At 45.7% G+C, this 25,575-nt stretch overlaps 1 protein-coding gene across 2 annotated transcripts in view; it reads right to left on the bottom strand.

Moving 5' to 3' along the window:
• abcf1 (ATP-binding cassette, sub-family F (GCN20), member 1) overlaps nucleotides 1-9,344 on the bottom strand; it is a 58,471-nt gene extending 49,127 nt beyond the window's left edge. For both annotated transcript variants that reach the window (XM_073032202.1, XM_073032212.1), the window contains exons 1-3: nucleotides 9,169-9,344; nucleotides 3,855-3,895; nucleotides 1,815-1,883 (exon numbers count right to left, since the gene is read on the bottom strand). In XM_073032202.1, coding sequence (XP_072888303.1) covers nucleotides 1,815-1,883; nucleotides 3,855-3,895; nucleotides 9,169-9,256 — 198 coding nt within the window. In that variant the 5' untranslated portion in view covers nucleotides 9,257-9,344. The remainder of the gene's footprint in view (nucleotides 1-1,814; nucleotides 1,884-3,854; nucleotides 3,896-9,168) is intronic.
• Nucleotides 9,345-25,575: the final 16,231 nt, after the last annotated feature.

Here is a 25,575-nt window from a genome sequence, read left to right as displayed (position 1 = left end):
GTATTGGTCTCTGCCACTCCTTTGGATTCATCAGCTACACGGACAACAGCCCTGGCTTGTGTCTGACAGCTTGGATGAAACACCCATAGAGGGCCTCTCTTCCATCCGAAGGGAGAAGTTATGGGCTAATCATGTCTGTTCAGATGAGGTACGAGTTTGTGCATAGTATCTATAATATAGCTGTGCTGCAGTCACTAATCCTGATTTTATCAGTAAATGCTGCTGTGTTTTTGGCTCTGACTTGCTGCAATTGAAACAAACACTGAACCTCCTTTGCTGAGCAGCGGACTTTCCTGGCAACGAAAAGCAGACTTCACAGTAAGCCAAACTGGCCCAGTGGTGTTGACAGACATGGATTTACTGTATGACCATTGTTGGAACTCCTTAAAGCACTCACATGGTGAGTTACTTCCAAGTGCTGATCTTGCAAGTTGGACAGAATCAATTATCAGGCCACCATCATTTAGCCCACCCACCAAGTCAGTGACAGCTCTGAAGTACAGAAATCCTGTTTTAGAGTCAGAGCCGTACAACACAGAAACCAAACCTTCTGCCCACCTGCATTCCAACAATACTCTTACCCATTTACATGCTTGTCCAAACGTCTCAAGCATGGTTAACTGTATCTGACTCCACCATTCCTCTGGCAGCATATTCAAGATATCTATAACTGTAAAAATATGCCCACAGATCCCTTTTAAAACACCTTCCTCTTACTTAAACCTATTATTCTGTGCCACGACTTATGATGTGGTTGATCATGGTCTATGACCATGATTGCTCTTGGCAAATTTTTCTACAGAAGTGGTTTGCCATTGCCTTCTTCTGGGCTGTGTATTAACAAGACAAGTGACCCCAGCCATTATTAATACTGTTGAGAGTTTGTCTTCCTGGTGTCAGTGGTTGCATAACCAAGTCTTATGCACCTGCTACTTATACGACCATCCATCATCTGGTCCCATGACTTCACATGATCCTGATCAGGGGCTAAGCAGTTGCTACACCTTGCCCAAGGATTAGCTGCAGGCTAGCAGCAAGAAGGAGCACCTTACATTGTTTCCATCCTGCCACACATCCTTAAACCTATACCCTCTCAATTTTGATACTGCTACTATAGGAAGAGGATTTTAGCCTCATCCCTTATAATGTTATATACCTCTAACAGATAATCCCTCAGCCTCTAAACAAGCCCAACCTATCCAATCTCTCCCCATAACTAATCCAGACAACATCCCAGTGAATCTCCTCAGCACTCTCTCCAGCAGTCATGTCATTCCTATAGTGTGATAACCAGAACTTCATACAGTACTCCAAGTACAATCTCACCAGTGGATTGTGAAATTGCAACTTAATAACCCAACTCTTATATTCTATTCTGTGCTCTGACCTAGGAAGGCAAATATGTCACATTCCTTCATCACCCTACCAACCTAAACTGCTATATTCAGGGAACTATGAACTTGCCCCCAAAGTCCCTTTGTTCATGGACATCCCTAAGCATACTACCATTTGTTATACTATCCTACGCCCATTCAACTACACAAGTGCATCACCTCACATTTGTCAGGATTAAACTCCACCTGCCAGCGCTTAGCCAAACATTCCATCTGAGCTATGACAACCGTAGCCTTAGACAATGATCCTTGTTATCCACAACACCAACTTAATGATCCTTCCTACATTCAGACAAGTTGTTTTTAAAGTATCACAAAGTTTTTGGCATCGACTTTAGCAGAAGTAGTCACGTGATCTCGAGTCAGGTATGCTGTCCAGCCAAATCCAATCACAAACTTGCAACGATCTTTTCATTTTACCTGCTGCTCTATGACAACTGGCTCTTCTGCTTTCACTGACTTCTCGTCTGCCGCCAGCTCTTCAAAGAACTAGAGAAAAGCAAAACAAAACATAAGATAACCAGAAGAAAGCTCATGTCGACACAGGAGGCCTGTGGTCAAGCCTATCAAGAAGCAAATCATGCCTTTGATATGAAGACTATGATGTAACTTTCAAAGGTAAGTTAAAGTCCGCCCGAGCCTTATGGGCTCATCAGGCTGGTGCTTATGCTGGTTTCCGTGGCGTGAAGCCACTGAGAGTACCTGACTCCTCCCCCCCCCCACCTTCCCAGAATAGGACGCCAGTCTATCATGAGGTTAACCCTCAGCATTTTGCCAGTACCCATTTTCAGCTGGGTGGACTGCAGCAATGTGTTAAGTGCCTTGCTCAAGGACACAACATGCTGCCTCAGCTGGGGCTCGAACTCACGACCTTCAGATCGTTAGTCCAACGCCTCAACCACTTTCAAAGTAAATTTATTATCAAGCTACATAGTTGTCACTATTTACAACCCTGAGATTAATTTCCTTGCGGGCATAATAAATCTATAATGAACTAATAACCACAACATAATTAATGCATGGCTGCACCAACTTGGGCATCCGACCAATGTACAAAAGACATGAAGCTGTGTGAATACAAAAGTAATAATAATAATAATAATAATAATAATAATAATAATAATAATAATAATAATAAATAAGCAATACTGAGGAGATGAGTACTTGAAAGTGAGTCCATAGGTTGCTGGATCATTTCATTGATGGGACAAGTGAAGTTGAGTGAACCCTTGGTTGAAGAGTATTAACTGTTCCTGAACCTCAACCTTTATACTTCCAGTGGCCTTGGTCATTATAAGGGGTGGAAAGAGTTTAAGGCAAACACAAAACAAGAACATCAGCTGATGAAACGAGGGAACAAACAGATGCACCTTCACTTCACTGGCCTAGGAACTGTGCTCAGCCAAGACCACAGTAAGTGATGTTAATCCAGACTCTGTGACTACATCTCTGACTACTCTGCTCAGCCAAGACCATGGCTGCTGACTGTTGGATTAGATTGCTTACTTTGCAGCTAGAAATTAATGCCTGCTATGTTTTTTTATAGCTACTTATATACATGTAGCTATTTAGTGTGCTTCCCAATGACCACAGTACGTATATGCTTAATAGGTCGCCTAGTGGTACATGTATTTGATTCTGGAAAGCTCTGGAAGCTTCTCTGGTGCTACATTATTTGAATAGGGGTATCTGACTGGCTGATCCTTATCTGCAAATCTGAATGGAACCTTTCTTATCTATATAAAAAGAGCTGAGCCCAAGGCAGCACCAACTTTTTTCTCTTTCTTTTGCCTCTCCCTCGCTTCACTTTAATAGACGTCTAGCACTGTTTTCAACTGTTTTATGGAAGCTTCATAAAAGTGAAGCAACAAGTTTTGTGCCACTTTTCTGACTTCCCATAGAACCTTGGATTCTAACATGACATTAATCCAGTCCCTCAGTGGCTAGATCTATCGTGTAGATCTTGGCAGTTGCTTCCATTCGGTTCTTCCTTCCAATCTTGCTTAAGTTGCTCAAGACGTTCTGACAGGTCATCACATATCTAGAACATCCTACCAGTGCAGCCGCCAACAGACACTGAACTATGGGGAGGCATCCCACTTAACAGGTTACTGAAATATAGCACAATACAGTAAGGAATAATGAATTAGGTGGATGAATTATAATCCATTCTATTAAATTTCAGACACTTATGCAGGAATATGCTGTATAGCTAATCCAGTTCAAAAGGCAGCCTCAGATGTTTAAATAAAAGTTGCAAATCTACTCCAAATCAAAGGTGGTGTTGATAAATAGTCTTGCAACTGGAATGAAACAGGCCCCGGAGGGCAGCAGTGACACTGCCACAAGTGTGAGTGGACCTGTCATCCCAACGACCTGCCTTGTCTGTGCGCAGAAATAATCCTGAAGATCGTGCTGCAACCAGTAAAAACAGATCCAGACAACAAGGTGTGTACGTACCGATTTCTTGGCTTTCTTGTCTTTTTTACCCTTTTTCAGAACTACGAGGAAAAACAATGAGAAATATGGTAAAGCAAGGTGGTGACAATATAATTCAGCTGGAGACATTTGCAGCCATATCACAGTCATAAGGCTGACCCATCACATCCATGCTGACCAAGTTGACTACTTGAGCCAGTCCTATTTCCCTGCATATGGGTCATATCTAATTCTTTCCTGTCCACCAACCAATCAAAATGACTTCCTGTGACAGATTGTTCTTAATACCTACCACCCTCTATGCGGAAGTGTTTCCCCCCCTCAAGTCTCCTTTAAATATTTCCTCTCAAGCATTAGGCACATGCTGTTGAGTGCTGCATATGCCTAACTCTGGCAAAGATTTTACAGGGATTGATAAAAAAAGCATGAGGGACACCAATAAGGCTGAAAGAGGAACTCTATCCTATACCACAGCATCAACATGTAGTCCTATCAAACAGGACAAGACTGCATTGCCAAGAAATTCTACAAATTTACATCTGCAGTGGTATCTTCAAGTTACAGTTCATTTTTGTTCAGCCATGTGTATGTTTACACATAAACCAGGGTTCCAAGCCTGGGGTCCACGGACTCCTTGCTTAATAGTATTGAGAACCCCTGGTTTAGATGTATACATTTGTATGGTTGAATGAAAATAAACTTGAAGATATAACTGCAGGTGTAAATCTGTCGATTCTAAACAAAATTCCATTCCTTTTGGGCCAGTACATACAGTACTGTGCAAAAGTATATTTATGTGCCTATGACTTTTGCACAGTACTGTATTTGTCAATGTGGAGCACTGTGGGAAGGGTGTGGGAGAGAAGTAACACCAGGGGTGGGTGACACAGGTGGAAATGCACCCAGCCCTGAACCACCAGCTAAGGTGATTCCAAACAATTGGTTGATTGATCATTACAGAATCTCTCTCTCTGGTGCTTCCCACTCCCTCCCCCCTCTTCCCAACCATGAGTCCCCTCTCCCTGCCCCCTTCCCACTCTCAGTCCAGAATACAGACCCATATCAGTCAGGTTTATCAAGACTTACATCATTTTTTTGTGGCAGCTGCACAATGCCATACCTATAATTACTACAGTACTCTGCACCCTAGCTGTATATATACACCTTAGACTTTTGCAAGTACTGCATAATCACACACAGTACATAGTTAGATCCAAGACATATAGTCACAAATTAATATTGGAGCAAAATCATCAGTGGCCTGGCGTGATGATTGCCAGGTTGACAAAGTGTGAGATGTGTGTTTATGTGAGAGTATAATATCACTGGCACTATTATAATAAGCAGTTGTATAAACAGCAGTAAAATATGAAAAGTGACTAGTGCAAGATGACTGTTAGTCAGGGGAGTGGGGTGGGGGTGGCAGACGGCACAGGATGTACTTCTGTGCTGAGTGGCAGCAGGATCTTAAAATCTAACAGCCTGGGGAAGGAGCTGTTACCCAGCTTTGACAATTCCGGTTCTTGTGCTGCAGTAACTTCTGCCTGATGGCAGGAGGTGAGAGAGCTCCTGTAGCTCCACAAACGTGCAAAAGCTTAGCATTGCCTAATATCGAATTCCAAGACGACATAACCCAGCGAACAGACAATAATGCTCTTTGGTAGCCAGAACTGGAGGCTTGGAGCCTTTCCAATCTTTCAGAAAGCAGATTGAGTAAGACAAGGGCAAGTGCGAAATAGCTCCTTTACAGCACTTGCCCACACCAAGCACTGGTTGCAGTGAAAAAGTGGCTTTCGACTTGTTTCCCCATAAAGAATGAATTTGCTATGCTATTCAATAAATGGGAATTTCCTTACTCTCAGATTTAGAATTTTTACTTTGTGTTATTAGCTACAATAAGACTAGCAGGAGGAACAGGCCCATTCAGCCCACTGTCCACTCCATTTTCCATCAAAGCTGATTTATTATCCTTCTCAACCCCATTCTCCTGCCTACGCCCCGAAACCTTCAACACCCTGACTACTCAAGAACTCATCAACCTCCAATTTACATCAACAGCTATCTGTGCCAATGAATTCCTCCTTGGCTGAAGCAATTCTTCATCGCTATTCTAAAGGGATGCTCTCCTAGCCTGAGGCTGTGCCCTTTGGTCCTATAGAAAACATTGCTTTCACATCCACACATAAAACGCTGGAGGAACAAATTCAGCAGGCTAGGCACGAGTCCTGATGAAAGGTCTTGGCCTGAAACTTCGACTATACGCTCTTCCATAGATGCTACCTGGCCTGCTGAGTTCCTCTAGCACTTTGTTTATGCTGCTCTGGATTTCCAGCATCTGCAGAATTTCTCGTTTGTACCTCCACATCCACTGTTAGATTCAAGGTCCTTCAATATTCCATAGGTTTCAACGGGATCCATCTTATTCTTCCAAACTCCAGTGAGTACAGGCGCAGAGCCAACAACAAATGCTCCTCATACATTAACCTTTTCATTCCTGGAATCATTTCCGTAAACCTCTTCTGGGTCCTCTCCAATGCCAGAACATCTTCTCTTAGATAAAAGACACAAAACTGCTCACAATACTCCAAGTGTGGTCAAACTAATGCCTCAAAGCCTCAGTATTACATCCTTGCTCTTATATTTTCATCATTTTGAAATGAATGCAAACATTGCATTGGCCTTCTTTACCACAGACTCATTCTACAAGTTAACCTTTCGGGAACCCAGCATAAGGACACCCAAGAACCTTTGCAACAAACTGAAATGCTGTATCAGGGCAGAACCATCTCTCTGTACACTTTGTACACTGTATACTCCCCTAGTTAGCAAATTCCACTGTCAGCTTTCAGATGGCTTAACCCCTCCAATTCAAGAGGGGCCATTTTGCCTGATCAATAAGCAACATCAGAATTGACTTTGTGCAGAGCAGAAACCACTTGGGATGTTGCATCTGGTCTATTTCATAGCTGACAGAAGCAAATTGCTCCACTCTTTGCCCATTGTGTTTCAAATGCTTCCAGTTCAAATATTAAACTAAATCCCTCCTAAAAGTTGCTACCATTTCTGATCAGCCTATTCCAGAGCAGCATGAAGTTAGCCTTCATGTTGTTTCTGGTTCCTCTGCTCACACCCTTAAACCTGTCATCAACCCCACTACCGCTGAAAATATTTCCTCCTTTCTTAACAGATCTCCCAGTAACCACCTCTACTTCAAAAGAGAAAGCCCCAATGTCTACTAACACTCCACACAAATAATGATTTTATATCATGGCTAATCTCTCAACCAACGTAAATGCCAATTTCCCACTGTACCTTTTAGATCCACTGTGGGATTTTATATCTAGAATATAAAATCAAGAATATAATGCTGAGGTTTGAAAAGGCACCGGTCAGGCCTCAAGTGGAGTATTGTGAGCAGTTTTGGGTTCTTTATCAAAGAAAGGGTGTGCTGACATTGGAGAGGGTTCAAAGGAGGTCACGAAAATGATTCCAGGAATGAAATGCTCATTGATTGAGGAACATTTGAAGGCTCTGGGCCTGTACTCACTAGAATTTAGAAGAATGGTGGTTGGGAGGGGGAGAAAAATCTTACTGGAACATACCAAATGTTGACAGGCCTAGATAGAGTGGATGTGGAGAGGATGTTTCCTATATTGGGAGAGGATAGACACAAAATATACTGCAGATGCTGAGGTCAAAGCAACAGGCACAACACGCTGGAGGAACTCAGCAGGTCGGGCAGCATTCACGGAAACAAACAGTCAACATCTGGGGCTGAAACCCTTCATCAGGACTGAACAGGGAGGGGGCAGGGGCCCTATAACCAAGGTAGGGGGAGGGTGGGAAGGAGAAGGCTGGTAAGTGCCAGGTGAAAAACCAGTAAGGGGAAGATCAAGGGGTGGGGGATGAGAAGTAGGGAGGGGATAGGCAGAAAAGGTGAAGGAGGAATGTAAGGGGAAAGCACTATGGGTAGTAGGAGGAGGCAGAACCATGAGGGAGGTGATAGGCAACTGGAGGAGGAGGCAGAGTGAAGGTGGGATGGGGTAAGGATGGGGGAGGAAATTACCAGAAGTTGAAGAATTCGAGGAGGCTGGAGACTACCCAAACGGTATATGAGGTGTTGCTCCTCTAACCTGAGTTTGGCCTCACCATGGCAGTAGAGGAGGCCATGTATGGTCATATCTGAATGGGAAATATGAAGCAGAGTTGAAGTGGGTGGCAACCGGGAGATCCTGTCTGTTGTGGCAGACGGAGCGGTCCCCCAATCTGCACTTCAACACATTCCCATTCGGATATGTCACCTCCTTCATGGTTCTGCCTCCTTCTACTAGTGCTACATAGTGCTTTCCCCTTACATTCCTTCTTCACCTTTCCTGGTTCCTGGTTTCCTTTCCTGATCTTTCCCTTACTGGTTTATTCACTTGGCACCTACCAGCCTTCTCCTTCCCACCCTCCCCCTACCTTGGTTATAGGGCCCCTGCCCCCTCCCTCTTCAGTCCTGACGAAGGGTCTTGGCCCGAAACGTTGACTGTTCGTTTCCACGGATGCTGCCCGACCTGCTGAGTTCCTCCAGCGCGAGAGTCTAGAGCAGGAGAGCACAACTCCAGAATAGACAGACATTTAGAATGGAGATCAGGAGGAAATTCTTTAGCCAGAGGGCGGTGAATCTGTGAAATTTGTTGCCCCACTCAGCTGTGGAGGGCAGGTCATTGTGTGGGTTTACTGCAGAGATCGATAGATTCTTTGTAAGTCAGGACATAAAAGGTTACGGCAGAAGGCTGGAGAACGGGGTTGCGAGGGAAAATGATCCGCCATGATCGAAGTGCACAGTCGATAGGCCGAATGGTCTGGTGCTGCTCCTATGTCTTATGGTCAAATACGAACCAGGATACCCCTCCACAAAAAGGCCAAGCACTCTTACTACCCTCCCCCACAATTAAAAAAAACATCACTCTCACTTAACAGTGCACCAGACCATGCCCGTCTTCAACTCCGTTGTGGTTTGGTCACTCCAAATAACCACCCAGCCTGGACCCTTCCTAATAATCAACCTTTACCTTTCCCCATCTAGCTCCAGATCACCAGTCCTCCCCACAACCTAGACCCAGGCCCCAACCTTCCCCAGAAGACCCGCCCCTCCAGCATCCTCCCCAACCCAACCCTCGTCCCTCCTGCCACTTTCCCGAACACCCTCCCCACACAGACCCGCCCCAGACCCCTCCCCCTTTCCCCGGCCCCGACCTCACCAGCCCAGGCCTCCACCCCAGCCCAGCCGCTTAAGCCCACACGCCGCCACGCCGATAGACACGCACTACGACAGCGGGCAGTGACTGACCTTCCGGCGGGGGTGCCGGCGGCTCATCACCGTCCACCCACTCCTCGACGGTCACCGCCGGCGCTGCCTTGCCTTTGGCCCGCGGCATCGCTCCTCGCCTCGCACGGTCACCACTGCTCACGCTGCCGCCGGCTCAGGACCCGGATGTTCCCCTCACGTGGAGCAAAGGGCGGCGCGAGCGCAGTATTACCCCAAAGAAGACTTCCAACTGCGGCTGCGCATTGCCCTAACGCAACCTCACCCAAAACTCGGTCCGACACGCATTGACGTCCCGGGTTTGCTTCTTCCCCCAGATAAAATGTTCCACTACTCCAACACCTCCGACCATCATCGAATAGTATAAACACATATTAAAAGTCAGAATCAGGTTTATTATCAATGACATGTGTCGTGAAATTTGTTAACTTAGCAGCAGCAGTTCAATGTAATACCTAATCTAGCAGAGAGAAAAGTAATAAGTAAATCAATTACAGTATGCGTTTATTGAATAGATTAAAAATCGTACATATATATATTAAAAAAGTGAGGTTGTGCCCAAGGGTTCAATGTCCATTTAGGAATTGGATGGCAGAGGGGAAGAAGCTGTTCCTGAATCACAGTGCGTGCCTTCGGGCTTCTGTACCTCCTACCTGATGCAACAGTGAGAAAGGGGCATGCCCTGGGTTCTGGAGATCCTTAATAATGGACGCTGCCTTTCTGAGACACCGCTCCCTGAAGATGTCCTGGGCACTTTGTAAGCTAGAACCCAAGATGGAGCTGACTAGATTTACAAACCTCTGCAGTTTCTTTCAGTCCTGTGCAGTAGCTTCTCCCCCCCCCCATACCAGACAGTGATGCAGCCTGTCAGAATGCTCACTACGGTACATCTATAGAGGTTTTTGCGTGTATTTATTGACATGCCAAATCTCTTCAAACTCCTAATAAAGCATAGCCACTGTCTTGCCTCCTTTATAACTACATCGATATGTTGTGACCAGGTTAGATCCTCAGATCTTGACACCCAGGAACTTGAAACTCCTCACTCTCTCCACTTCTGATCCCTCTATGAAGATTGGTATGTGTTCCTTCATCTTACCCTTCCTGAAGCCTACAATCAGCTCTTTCGTCCTCTGAATTTGAATGCCAGATTGTTGCTGCGACACCACTCCACTAGTAGGCATATCTCACTCCTCGTCAGGAACGGGGCCGGATGGACCCAAATGTAGGACACAGACACTGAAGTACTAGGGGGAGGACAGGATGGGGATGCCATGGCATCTAAGGGTAGAGCTGGGGTTCAGGTAGATAGAGTGTCAGGCGGGCAGAGCAGAGTGGGCTCCCGGAGTTTGAGTTCATGTAGACAGGCTCCCGGGGTTCAGGCAGGCAGGTCCCTGGGGTTCAGGCAGGTAGGCAGACAGGTCTAAGTGGCTCGATAAGCTGGCGGAGAGCTCTCCTTGGGCAGGCCGCATATATCCCAAGTAGGGCCGCCTCCCAGGCGGAAACACCAGAGGCCTGGGCAAGACGCGAACCCCTAGGTGGGTGCAGGGCACAATCCCAGAGTTCAGGCAGAAGAGGAGGACGGGGCAGAACCCCCGCCAGGCAGTGGCAGGTCAGCTAGATCTGCCTGACAGAGGCAAGGGGTAGGAACAGACATAGGTCAAGGGTGACCAACACAACAGTCATGATAGCAGGAAAATCAGGAAAGGCCAGCAGACAGCGCGAACAAACAAACAGAGAAGCAGGACCAGCACATGGGAAGAAAGGTGGGGGAGAGGACCAACCTGGCAGTACTGGTACAGGGCAGAGAAGCACGATGATGAGTGGATCTGACCCTGGGCAGGATAACAGAATGCAGAGAAGAGTTCTGAGCCAGCGAAGAACAGGAAACAGAACAAAACAACCACCCACCTGGTCCCAGTCCCAAGGCCCCTTATAAACACCTGCAGCTCAATGAGTTACAGGTGTGCCTCCTTGAGCCAGGAGGGTCCTAACTAGTTCACGGGTGACGGGAGGGGCAACTGCAGGACCCGGAGTCCGGAGCCCTCGGACCGGATCGAGACCCGGAACGTGGATTCAGGACCGGACCGGACCTTGACAGTACCCCCCCCTCTAAGGGTGCCTCCTGGCGACCAAAGCAGGGCTGGAGGGCCAGGGATGGTACGGGGGGTGGGGGGGGGGGAGAATATCCAGAGCAGAGAGGACCCCAGGGTAACGGAAACTAGCCTCCAGTGCCTGTGTCGCTGAGTCCATGCGTGGGGTGGTCGTTCTGTCAGGAATGGGGCCGGATGGACCCAAATGCAGGACGCAGACACTGAAGTACTAGGGGGAGGACAGGATGGGGATGCCATGGCATTTAAGGGTAGAGCTGGGGTTCAGGTAGATAGAGTGTCGGGACGAATGACACAGGTAGGAAAAAGAAGGAGGTCCTGAAAACAGAAAGTTAGGAAGGAAGTTGAGAAGTAGGACCTCAAAGGTAGTAATCTCAGGACAGTGAGTGTAGGAATAGAGTGAGGTAGAGGATAAATGAGTGGCTGAGGGATGGAGCTGGGGACAGGGATTCAAATTTCTGGATCGTTGAGACCTCTTTTGGGACAGGTGTGACTTGTACAAAAAGGACGGGTTGCACTTGAATCCGAGGGGGACCAACATATGGGCAGGGTGGTTTGCTAAGGCTATTGGGGAAAGTTTAAACTAGGATTCCTAGGGGGATGGGAACTGAACTGAAGAGATGGAGGAAGGGGCGGTTGGCCCACAAATAGAGAAAGCTTGTAGATAGTGTCAGAGGAAGGATAGGCAGGTGATAGAGAAGGGACACACTCAGACTGATGGTTTGAGATGTGTCTATTTTAATACAAGGAGTATGATGAACAAAGTGGATGAGCTTAGAGCGTGGATCAGTACTTGGAGATATGATGTTGTGGCCATTACAGAGACTGTGATGGCTCAGGGGCAGGAATGGTTACTGCAAGTGCCAGGCTTTAGATGTTTCAGAAAGGACAGGGAGGGAGGCAAAAGAGGTGGGGATGCGGCACTGTTGATCAGAGATGGTGTCACGGCTGCAGAAAAGGGAGGAAGTCATGGAGGGATTGTCTACGGAGTCTCTGTGGGTGGAGGTTAGAAGCAGGAAGGGGTCAATAACTCTATTGGGTGTTTTTTATAGACCACCCAATAGTAACAGGGACATCGAGGAGCAGATAGGGAGACAGATTCTGGAAAGGTGTAATAATAATAGGGTTGTTGTGTTGGGAGATTTTAATTTCCCCAATATTGATTGGCATCTCCCCAGAGCAAGGGATTCAGATGGGGTGGAGTTTGTTAGGTGTGTTCAGGAAGGTTTCTTGACACAACCTGTAGATAAGCCTACAAGAGGAGAGGCTGTACTTGATCTGGTATTGGGAAATGAAGCTGGTCAGGTGTCAGGTCTCTCAGTGGGAGAGCGTTTTGGAGATAGTGATCACAATTCTATCTGCTTTACCATAGCCTTGGAGGGGGATGGGAACAGACAAATTAGGAAAGCATTTAATTGGAGTAAGGGGAAATATGAAGCTATCAGGCAGGAACTTAGAAGCGTAAATTGGGAACAGAAAAGTGGCAAATGTTCAGGGGATATTTGCGTGGCGTTTTGCAAAGGTACATTCCAATGAGACAGGGAAAGGACGGTAGAGTACAGGAACCGTGGTGTACAGAGGCTGTTGTAAATCTAGTCAAGAAGAAAAGAAGGGCTTACGAAAGGTACAAAAAAACGAGGTAATGATAGAGATCTGGAAAATTATAAAGCTAGCAGGAAGGAGCTTAAGAATGAAATTAGGAGAGCCAGAAAGGGCCATGAGAAGGCCTTGGCAGGTAGGATTAAGGAAACCCCCAAGGCATTCTACAAGTATGTGAAGAGCAAGAGGATAAGATGTGAAAGAATAGGACCTATCAAGTGTGACAGTGGGAAAGTGTGTATGAAACCGTTGGAGATAACAGAGGTACTTAATGACTACTATAATTATAACTATATTAATATTAATATCTGCAATAAGCCTACAGACTCTCACAGCTACCTGGACTATTCCTCTTCCCACCCTGCCTCTTGCAAAACTGCAATCCCCTTCTCACAATTCCTCCGTCTCCGCTGCATCTGCTCTCAGGATGAGGCTTTTCATTCCAGGATGAAGGAGATGTCTTCCTTTTTTAAACAAAGGGGCTTCCCTTCTTCCACCATCAACTCTGCTCTCAAATGCATCTCTCCCATTTCCCACACATCTGCCCTCACCCCATCCACCTGCCACCCCACTCGGGATAGGGTTCCCCTTGTCCTTACCTACCACCCCACCAGCCTCCAGGTCCAACATATAATTCTCTGTAACTTCCGCCACCTCCAACGGGATCACACTACCAAGCACATCTTTCCCTCCCCCCCTTTCTGCTTTCCACAGGGATCACTCTCTACGCAACTCCCTTGTCCACTCGTCCCCCCCATCCCTTCCCACCAATCTCCCTCCTGGCACTTATCCTTGTAAGTGGAACAAGTGCTACACCTGCCCTTACACTTCCTCCCTCACCACCATTCAGGACCCCAGACAGTCCTTCCAGGTGAGGCGACACTTCACCTGTGAGTCGGCTGGTGTGGTATACTGCGTCCGGTGCTCCCGGTGTGACCTTTTATATATTGGTGAGACCTGACGCAGACTGGGAGACCGTTTCGCTGAACACCTACGCTCAGTCCACCAGAAAAAGCAAGATCTCCCAGTGGCCACACATTTTAATTCCACGTCCCATTCCCATTCTGATATGCCTATCCATGGCCTCCTCTACTGTCAAAATGAATCCAAACTCAGGTTGGAGGAACAACACCTTATATAACGGCTGGGTAGCCTCCAACCTGATGGCATGAACATTGACTTCTCTAACTTCTGTTAATGCCCCTCCTCCCCTTCTTACCCCATCCCTGACATATTTAGTTGTTTGCCTGTTCTCCATCTCCCTCTGGTGCTCCCCTCCCCCTTTCTTTCTCCCTAGGCCTCCTGTCCCATGATCCTTTCCTTTCTCCAGCTCTGTATCCCTTTTGCCAATCACCTTTCCTGCTCTCAGCTTCACCCCACCCCCTCCAGTTTTCTCCTATCATTTTGCATTTCCCCCTCCCCCTCCTACTTTCAAATCTCTTAGTATCTTTCCTTTCAGTTAGTCCTGACGAAGGGTCTCAGCCCAAAACGCCGACAGCGCTTCTCCTTATAGATGCTGCCTGGCCTGCTGTGTTCCACCAGCATTTTGTGTGTGTTGTTGAACTTCCAGCATCTGCAGATTTCCTCGTTTGTACTTAATGAATACTTTGCTTCAGTATTCACTGCAGAAAAGGATCTTGGCAATTGTAGGGATGATTTACAGTGGACTGAAAAGCTTGAGCATATAGACATTAAGAAAGAGGATGTGCTGGAGCTTTTGGAAAGCATCAAGTTGGATAAGTCATTGGGACTGGATGAGATGTACCCCAGGCTACAGTGGAAGGCGAAGGAGGAGATTGCTGAGCCTCTGGCAATGATCTTTGCATCATCAATGAGGACAGGAGAGGTTCTGGAGGATTGGAGGGTTACAGATGTTGTTCCCTTATTCAAGAAAAGGAGTAGAGATAGCCCAGGAAATTGTAGACCAGTGAGTCTTACTTCAGTTGTTGGTAAGTTGATGGGGAAGATCCTGAGAGGCAGGATTTATGAACATTTAGTGAGGTATAATATGATTAGGAATAGTCAGCATGGCTTTGTGAAAGGCAAGTCGTGCCTTATGAGCCTGATTGAACTTTTTGAGGATGTAACTAAACACATTGATGAAGGAAGAGCAGTAGATGTAGTGTATATGGATTTCAGCAAGGTATTTGATAAGGTTCCCCTTGCAAGGCTTATTGAAAAAGTAAGGAGGCATGGGATCCAAGGGGATTTTGCTTTGTGGATTGAGAACTAGCTTGCCCACAGAAGGCAAAGAGTGGTTGTAGATGGGTCATATTCTAAATGAAGGTAAGTGACCAGTGGTGTGCCTCAGGAATCTGCTCTGAGACCCCTTCTCTTCGTGATTTTTATAAATGACCTGGATGAGGAAGTGGAGGAATGGGTTTGTAAATTTACTGATGACACAAAGGTTGGGTGTGGTAATTGATAGGATGCAAAACTGGGCTGAGAAGTGGCAGATGGAGTTCAGCCCAGATAAGTGTGAGATGGTTCATTTTGGTAGGTCAAATATGATGGCAGAATATAGTGTTAATGGTAAGTCTCATGGCAGTGTGGAGGATCAGAGGGATCTTGTGGTCAGAGTCCATAGGACACTCAAACCTACTGCACAGGTTGACTGTGTGGTTAAGAAGGCATACGGTGCATTGGCCTCCATCAATCATGGGATTGAGTTTAGGAGCCGAGAGGTAATGTTGTGGTTCTATAGGACCCTGGTCAGACCCCACTTGGAGTACTGTGCTCAGTTCTGGTTGCCTCACTACAGGAAGGATGTGGAAACCACAGAAAGGTTGCAGAGGAGATTTACAAGGATGTTGCCTGGATTAGGGAGCATGCCTTATGAGAATAGGTTGAGTGAACTTGACCTTTTCTCCTTGGAGTGTTGGAAGAAGAGAGGTGTTCTGATAGAGGTGTATAAGATGATGAGAGGCATTGATTGTGTGGATAATCAGAAGCTTTTTCCCAGGGATGAAATGACCAACACAAGAGGGCACAGTTTTAAGGTGCTTGGAAGTATGTACAGAGGGTAGGTTTTGTATGCAGAGTATGGTGAGTGCGTGGAATGGGCTGCCAGCGACGGTGGTGGAGGTGGATACAATAGGCTCTTTTAAGAGACTCCTGGACAGGTACATGGAGCTTAGAAAAATAGAGGGCTGTGGGCAACCCTAGGTAATTTTTAAAGTAAGTACATGTTCGGCACAGCATTGTGGGTCAAGGAGCCTGTATTGTGCTGTAGGTTTTCTATATTTCTGGAAGATATTCCTTGGTGAGAGGAATCTAGGACAAGGGGGTGGGGCAACAGAAAGTGAGAGGTCGAAATATTCTGAAGTGATTTTGGGAACCCAAGGAGTCAAAAAAAAATCCGTGAGTATTTTTACTTTCCACGTGAACTGTGAGTCTTTGTTTTTAGGTCAGGAGTGCTGTCCTGGGGCTCTAAGTGTCTACCTGAACAGGCTCAAAAGTATAATTCGAAGACAAAGTAAAATTTATTGTCATAGGCACGGGTACAGATGGAATGAAAACCTGACTCTCAGTAGCATTGTGTCGTAGAAACAACATTCACAAGAAATGTTGTAGAACTTACGTTTTTCTAAATGTTATGCAACATCAAAGTCGTTTATGGTCAAATGCATAAGTACATTTGAAGGTAAATCCTGAAATAGTTTTAGTTGGCCCTAAAGCCCAAAGCGATAAATTTCCTGATAGCATTAGGAACTTGGCTCCCCTTGTGAAATCATAAGTAATAAGCCCAGGTGTTATCATAAATTCAGATTTGAATTTTAAACCTAGTATTAGGAGAGTGACCAGAGCAGCACTTCACCACTTACGAAATATTGTAATGGCACGTCCATTTCTGTCACGTAATGATGCTGAAATTCTAATTCAGTCCTCTAGATCAAATAGTCCTGCTGAAGGGCGTCAGCCCAAAATCATCAACTGTACTTTGTTCCAGCTGCCTGGCCTGCCAAGTTCCTCCAGAATTTCGTGTGTGTGTGTTGCTTTATATCTAATAGACTAGATTACCGCAATGTACTTTTTTCTGGCCTTCCAAAGCAAACTCTTAATAAAGTTCAACACATTCATCATGCTTCTGCTAGACTTTTACATAAACCAAGATGAAGAACCATATCACTTCCTGCCCTAACTACTCTGGATTGGCTTCCTGTATCTTTTACAATTGATTGTAAATTTCTTTTACTTGGATTTAAGGCTCTCACTGTTTGGGACCAGAGTGCAAGATAAGAGTCACAAGATTCACGAGACAAAAGAGCAGAAGTAGGCCATTCGGCCCATCGAGTCTGCTCCGCCACTCCACCATGATCTAAACTATTCTCCCAACTAGTTCCAATTTCTGGCTTTTTCCCCATATCCCTTGATACCCTGACTAATTAGATACCTATCAATCTCCTCCTTAGACACCCTCAATGATCGGGCCTCCACAGCTGTATGTGGCAATGAATTCCATAAATCCACGACCCTCTGGCTAAAAACTTTCTCCTCATCTGTTTTAAATGGGTACCCTCTAAATCTAAGACTGTGGCCTCTTGTCCTGGACTCACCCACCAAGGGAAACAGCCTTTCCACATCTACTCTGTCCAAACCTTTCAACATTCGAAATGTTTCTATTAAATCCCCTCTCATTCCTCTATACTCTAATGAATACAGTCCAAGAACTGACAAATGCTCCTCATATGTTAGTCCCTGTATTCCAGGAATCATCCTCGTGAATCTTCTCTGAACTCTCTCCAACATCAGTACATCCCTTCTAAGATAGGGGGCCCAAAACTGCACACAGTATTCCAAATGGGGTCTCACCAGTGCCCCATAGAGCCTCATCAACACCTCCTTACTCTTATACACTATTCCTCTTGAAATGAATGCCAACATAGCATTCGCTTTCTTTACTGCTGATCCAACCTGGTGGTTAACCTTTAGAGTATCCTGCACGAGGACCCCCAAGTCCCTTTGCACTTTTGATTTTTGAATTTTCTCCCCATCTAAATAATAATCTGCCCGATTGTTTCTTCTTCCACAATGTACAACTGTACATTTCTCAACATTATATCTCATCTGCCATTTCTTTTCCCACTCTCCTAAACTGACCAAGTCTCTCTGTAACCTTTCCGTTTCTTCAACACTTCCTGCTCCTCCACCTATCTTGGTGTCATCCACAAATTTAGACGCAAAACCATTTAATCTATAATCTAAACCTTCGATATACAGCATAAAAAGAAGCAGCCCCAACACCGACCCCTGCGGAACACCACTAGTAACTGGCAACCAACCAGAATAGGATCCCTGTATTCCCACCCTTTGCTTTCTGCCTATCAGCCAATGCTCCACCCATTCCAATATCTTTCCTGTAATTCCATGGGCTCTCATCTTATTAAGCAGCCTCTTATGCAGCACCTTATCAAAGGCCTTTTGAAAATCCAAATACACAACATCCACAGCCTCTCCCTTGTCAATCTTATTTGTGATTACCTCAAAAAATTCCAATAGGTTGGTGAGGCAGGATCTTCCCTTCATGAAACCATGCATCTCGAGGTATTTCATAAGCTAATCCTTGAGGATCAACTCCAATAACTTTCCAACTACCGATGTCAGACTAATAGGTCTGTAATTTTCTTTTTGCTGCCTCCCTCCTTTCTTGAACAGCAGAACTACATTTGTGACCTTCCAGTCCTCTGGAACCATGCCAGAGTCTATTGATTCCTGGAAGATAATTTCCAATGCCTCCACAATCTCCAAAGCCACCTCCTTCAGAACCCGCAGGTGCACCTCATCCGGTCCAGGAGTCTTATCTATCCTTAGTCCATTTAGCTTCCCAAGCACTTTTTCTCTAGTAATCTTGCTTTCATTTGAGAATCTTACTGAAGCTCACAGGTCTTCTGCCAGTCTCTTAAATTTAAACGATATCCCCCAAAAGAATATTTGCAGATCAACACTTTTTTTACTATGCTGCTAAACTGTGAACAACAACACCAAAAATCAAAAGGGATGCAGACTCTTCTAAACACCAGCTTGAAAACTATTCACTTAACCTTGCTTTTAACTGATATCATTTCATCTTTTTTTATGTTTGCACTTTACCCATTGTAAAGCACTTTGAACTGGATTGCCTGCATGAAGAGTGCTATATTAGTAAGTTATTGTTATATAAGCACAGGTGCAATGAGAAATGTAGTCACAGTGACATCACAGGCACCCAACTTCAGATAAGCACCAGTCACAAGGAAAAACAATTAACCATAAACAATGCAAGTTTTTAAACTAAGTACAGTCTCGCATTCCCTCAATGCCACAATAAGTTCTTAACTAAAATCATCTCTTGTCTGGAGATGATAAACTTCTTCCTTATACAGCAACACAAATCGATAGGAGCAGGAGTAGGCCATTGAAGCCTGGTCGACCCTTTAATAAGATCATGGCTTATTTTATTCTGATCCAGGGTCCTTAAGAAAGGTCTCAGCCCAAAACGTTGACTGTTTATTCCCTTCCACAGAGGCTGCCTGATTTGCTGTGTTCTTCCAGCACTTTGTTGGTGTTGCTCTAGATTTCCGGCAACTGCAGCATCTCTTGTATTTATGGCTGATCTATGCTGGCCTCAGTTCCTCTGCGCCATTCTCTCTACCTCTTAATTTCCAATCTGTCAAATATTTATCCACTTCTCATGATCCTGTTTCCATCACCTGGCTGGAGCAGAGAATTTCCATACTGTCAGGAACATGGCCGGATGGACCCAAATGTAGGACACAGACACTGAAGTACTAGGGGGAGGACAGGGTGGGGATGCCATGACATCTAAGGGTAGAGCTGGGGTTCAGGTAGATAGAGTGTCAGGCGGGCAGAGCAGAGCGGGCTCCCGGAGTTCAGGCAGGCAGAGCGGAGCGGGCTCCCGGAGTTCGAGTTCAGGTAGACAGGCTCCCGGGGTTCAGGCAGGCAGGCAGACAGGTCTAGGTGGCTAGATAAGCTGGCGGAGAGCTCTCCCTGGGCGGGCCGCATATATCCCGGGTAGGGCCGCCTCCCAGGCGAGAACACCGGAGGCCTGGGCACGGCAAGGACCCCTAGGTGGGTGCAGGGCACAATCCCAGGGTTCGGGTGGAAAAGGAGGACAGGGCAGAGGAGAGCCCTCCCTGGGCGGGCCGCATATATCCCAGGTAGAGCCGCCTTCCAGGCGGAAACACCGGAAGCCTGGGCACGACGCGGACCCTTAGGCGGGTGCGGGGCACAATCCCAGGGTTCGGGCGGAAGTGGAGGATGGGGCAGAACCCCCGCAGGGCAGCAGCAGACCAGCCGGGCCTGCCTGACGGAGGCAAGGGATAGGAACAGGCAGAACCACCGCCAGGCAGCGGCAGGTCAGCCAGATCCACCCGACGGAGGCAAGGGATAGGAACGGACATAGGTCAAGGGTGGCCAACACAACAGCCATGATAGCAGGAAAATCGGGAAAGGCCGGCAGACAGCGCGACCGCACGAACAAAACAAATGATTGGAGAAGCGGGACCAGCGCATGGGAAGAAAGGTGGGGGAGAGGACCAGCCTGGCATTACTGGTACGGGGCAGAGAAGCACGATGAGGAGTAGATCTGAGCCTGGGCAGAATAACAGAATGCAGAGAAGAGTTCTGAGCCAGCGAAGAACAGGAAACAGAACAAAACAACCACCCGCCTGGTCCCTGTTCCAAGGCCCCTTATAAACACCTGCAGCTCAATGAGTCACAGGTGTGCCTCCTTGAGCCAGGAGGGTCCTAACTAGTTCACGGGTGATGGGAGGGGCAACTGCAGGACCCGGAGTCCGGAGCCCTTGGACCGGATCGAGACCCGGAACGCAGATTCAGGACCGGACCGGACCCTGACACATACATATAAATGTTAAATGACAACCCCTTATCTTGTTATGTCTCCGTGTTCGAGACGCTTCCAAAAATCAGATTTAACATCACTGGCATAAGTTGTGAAATTTCATGTTATGTGGCAGCAGTACCTTGCAATACATGATGATAAAAACTGTAAATTACAGCAAGAAGTACTTATATATTAAAAAGTTAAATGAGTAGTGCAAAAAGAGAGAAAAAAGCAGAGGTAATGTTCATGGGTTCAATATCCATGGCGGGGGGTGGGGGGCAAAGCTGTCCCTGAATTGGTGAGTGTGTGCTTTCAGGCTTCAGAATCAGAATCAGATTTATTATCAACTGCATGTGACATGAAAGTTATTAACTTAGCAGCAGTTCAATACAATACATATATAGAAGAGAAAAAAAAATAATTTTCTAAATCAATCAATCAATTACGGTATATGTATATTGAACAGATTTTAAAAATGTGCAAAAAACAGAAATAATGTATATTTAAAAATTGAGGTCGTGCCCAGGGGTTCAATGTCCATTCAGGAATCGGATGACAGAGGGGAAGAAGCTGTTCCTGAATCACTGAGTGTGTGCCTTCAGGCTTCTGTACCTCCTACCTGATGGTAACAGTGAGAAAAGGGCAAGCCCTGGGTGCTGGAGGTCCTTAATAATGGACACTGCCTTTCTGAGACACTACTCGCTGAAAATGTCCTGGGTACTTTGTAGACTAGTAGCAAAATGGAGCTGACTAGATTTACAAACCTCTGCAGCTTCTTTCAGTCCTGTGCAGTAGCCCCTCCCCTCATAACAGACAGTGATGCAGCCTGTCAGAATGCTCTCCACAGTACAACAATAGAGGGATTCTGTGTGTCTTTCCTGATGGTGAATCTTACACATTTCAATAAAGTCACCACTCTTCATTCTTCTAGACTCAAAGGAATACAGGCCGAATCTACATGGTCTTTCTAGACTCAAAGGAATACAGGCCGAATCTACATGGTCTTTCTAGACTCAAAGGAATACAGGCCGAATCTACATGGTCTTTCTAGACTCAAAGGAATACAGGCCGAATCTACATGGTCTTTCTAGACTCAAAGGAATACAGGCCGAATCTACATAGTCTTTCTTGATCGGACAATCCCTTCATCCCAGGAACCGACCTGCTGATGCTCCGATGTACTGCCTCCCATGCTATATATCTAGGAAAGCTACCAAACCAGGGCAGGTGAGACCTCACCAACACACACACAATTTCAATCCACCATCCCTAATTTTTAAACTCCATCCCTTCTGCAGTGAAGGCCAAAACGTCGTTTACCTTTTCAACCGCTTGTTAGACCCACCTGTTAGCTTTTGTGGTTACTAACCAAAGCGTGTTAGTGATTCAAGCACTAGAGTACTGAGATCCTTTCGTACTTCTCAAAATTTCTGTCTCCGTCCATAGATAACAATCTGCCATTTGATTTTATTTACTGAAGTGCATGACTTCACACTTCCCCATGGCCAATTATTTTGCCCACTCACTAAATGTATGTATCCTATTGCAGAATCACAGTACCATTTTCACAATACTCTCTTTCGGCAAATTAGGTATCATTACAAACTTCGACAAACTTACATATTTGTTGCCGTAGAAAAGCAGCACCCAACATTAAAGATCCTCACCGCCCAGGCCGTGCTCTTTTCTCACTGCTGCCATCAGGTAGGTACAGCTGCCTCAGGACTCACACCACCAGGTTCAGGAACAGTTACAACCCCTCAACCATCAGGCTCTCGAACAAAAGGGGATAACTACACTCATTCTGCTTCTGGTGTTTCCACAGGTAATGGCCTCACTTAAAAGACTCTTCATCCTGTTACTTCATGCTCATTATTTATTGCTATTTATTTATATCTGCATTTGCACAGTTTGTTGTCTTCTGTTGATCCTGTTTACAGCTTCTATTCTATAGATTTGCTAAGTATGCCCGCAGAAAAAGAATCTCAGGGTTGTATGTGGTGACATGTATGTACTCTGATAATAAATTTTACTTTGAAGTACTTTGAACTTTTTCCCTTCAGGTCATTAAAGAGAATGACTGTGGGCCGATAACAGGTCCCTGCAATACTTCACTACATACCTCCTGCTGGTCTGAAAGAACCCATTTCAAAGTTCAAAGCAAACTTATTATCAAGGAACATATATGTCACCACGTACAACCGTAAAACTCATTTTTGCAGGCATACTCAATAAATCCAATAACCATAGTAGAATGAATGAAGGACCAGTGTGCAAACTGTGAAAATAGAAAAAGAAAGAAAAAAGGAAATAATAATAATAATAATAATAATAATAATAATAACTTCAGAATATCAAATTTCAGAAAACACTACGTACACTTGAACATACTTAGATTAACACAACCTAGGACAGAAGGAGGAAGAGGAATAACAGACATTAAACATTTACACAACAGTCAGATAAAACTTCTCAGGATATATTTTCATCAATGAAAACAGGATTCAGCACTTCATGTGAGCATACGGAATTCCAATAAGAAGTACACACCACTAAAAATAAAAGAGAGCACAACCCGAAAAACTCAAGAAATTATCACTATCGAAGGAGAAGTTAACCGAAGGAAGAGCATGACCCTCCATTGAAGACATCCCTGCGATCTGAGCGGTCAAGATGTCAACAAGGAAGCATGGACCGTCCAGCTCAGAGTTGGAGACTTTTTCCCAGAAACAGAAGGGTTCTTTCTGGCAATACAGGACCAGGACAAAAAGTTGTCAAAAATACCTAATAAAAGACCAACAAATTCAAGGTGATGAATGCATAATGCCAAGAAACAGTTCGACACATTACAGGATCCTATAGCAGTTTAACTCAATCTGATTATTTACACAGACACAGTCAAGTGGCAAATATCATTCATCAAAATCTTGTTTTAAAATACAAACTCATAAAAGACACCATGCCTTGCTATAAATACAAGCCTGATCCAGTTTTAGACTCAGAGTCCCACAAATTATATTATGACCGATCCATTATTATAGACAACACAATCCATAAGAACATGTCCGGATATAATATTATAGGATAAATAAGAAAGAACAATTTGCTTAGTAGCTATAGCAATTTCAAACATGCATAACATACAGAAATCAATAAAATGAAAAACAAACAAAATTTAAAAAGGAAATTGAAAGACTATGGAACATGAACTGGGTATACATTGTCCTAATAGTAATATCTACAACTGGTATCATCCCAAAATCACTACACAAAAGTATTAAACAATTAGACCTACAACAGCAATATTTATATAAATCTCCAGAAAGCCACAATACTAAACACCACTAGAATGGTCCGGAAGTTCCTAGCAATTGAAAAATGAGAGTGCCTGGCTTTTCTCATGCATTAGGTTTTACCAGCTGAAATTGAGAAAAAAAACTAAATAAATAAGCAATTCATAGTCACAGGATGAGATGAAGAATCCCTGAAAGTGAGCCCATAGGTTGTAGGAACACTTCAATGATGGGTCAAGTGAAGTTATCCCTCTGGTTCAAGAGTCTGATGGTTGAGGGGCAATAACTGTTCCAGAACCTGATAGTCTGAGTCCTGTCTCCTGCACCTTCTTCCTGATGGCAGAGCATGAAATGAGCATGACCCAGGGTGGTGGGGAGTCCCTGATGATGGATGCTGTTTTCCTGCAACAACACTCCTTATAGGTGTGCTGAATAGCGGGGAGGGCTTTATCTGTGATGGACTGAGACGCATCCCCTACTTTTCGTAGGAGTTTTCATTCAAGGGTGTTTCCAAACCAGGCCGTGATGCAGCCGGTCAATATACTTTCCACCACACATCTATAGAAGTTCATCAAAGTTTTAGATATCATGCTGAATCTTCACAAACTTTTTAAGGACGTAGAGGTGCTGCCGTGACCCCACGACATGTCCCGTGCTGTGGACCTGTTGTGCTGGTAGTCAAATTGGAGTGGATCCAAGTTGCTTTTCAGGCAGGAGTTGATATGTTTCATGACTGTGAATATGAGTGCTACTGGATGACAGTCATTGAGGCTGGTTTCCATGATCTTCTCAGGCACCGGTACAATCGAAGCCGGCTTTAAGCATTTATTCAAACTCTCCGAATTATATGAGGGCTGGATTTCTGTCCTTTCCAAAACACTTCCTTTGATGATTTAGACTTTTAATTTATGCACCAGCCTCCTCTGTGACACCTTATGAAGTGCCTTTTGGACATCTAAATGCATTGCATCCTCAGCTTCCCCTCTGTCAACCCACCCTGTTAACCCACCCTGTTAACCCGCCCTGTTAACCCACCCTGTTAACCCGCCCTGTCAACCCGCCCTGTTAACCCGCCCTGTCAACCCGCCCTGTTAACCCGCCCTGTTAACCCGCCCTGTCAACCCGCCCTGTTAACCCACCCTGTTAACCCGCCCTGTCAACCCGCCCTGTTAACCCGCCCTGTCAACCCGCCCTGTTAACCCGCCCTGTTAACCCGCCCTGTCAACCCGCCCTGTTAACCCACCCTGTCAACCCGCCCTGTTAACCCGCCCTGTTAACCCGCCCTGTCAACCCGCCCTGTCAACCCGTCCTGTCAACCCGCCCTGTCAACCCGCCCTGTCAACCCGCCCTGTCAACCCGCCCTGTCAACCCGCCCTGTTAACCCGCCCTGTTAACCCGCCCTGTTAACCCGCCCTGTTAACCCGCCCTGTCAACCCGCCCTGTTAACCCGCCCTGTTACGTCCTCAGAGAGTCTGAGCAAACTTGTCAAGCGTGCTTTGCCTCCTATGACACCACGTTGACGATACTTCTACAGGGTGGCTCCGTAGTGTAGCAGTCACAGTGCCAGTGTTTGCGGTTCGATTCC

This window comes from Hemitrygon akajei, chromosome 2 (genome assembly GCF_048418815.1).
Source record: "Hemitrygon akajei chromosome 2, sHemAka1.3, whole genome shotgun sequence".
Taxonomy (NCBI): Eukaryota; Metazoa; Chordata; class Chondrichthyes; order Myliobatiformes; family Dasyatidae; genus Hemitrygon; species Hemitrygon akajei.
Note: the sequence above shows the minus strand (reverse complement) of the source record. Positions and strands in the feature narration are given on the sequence as shown.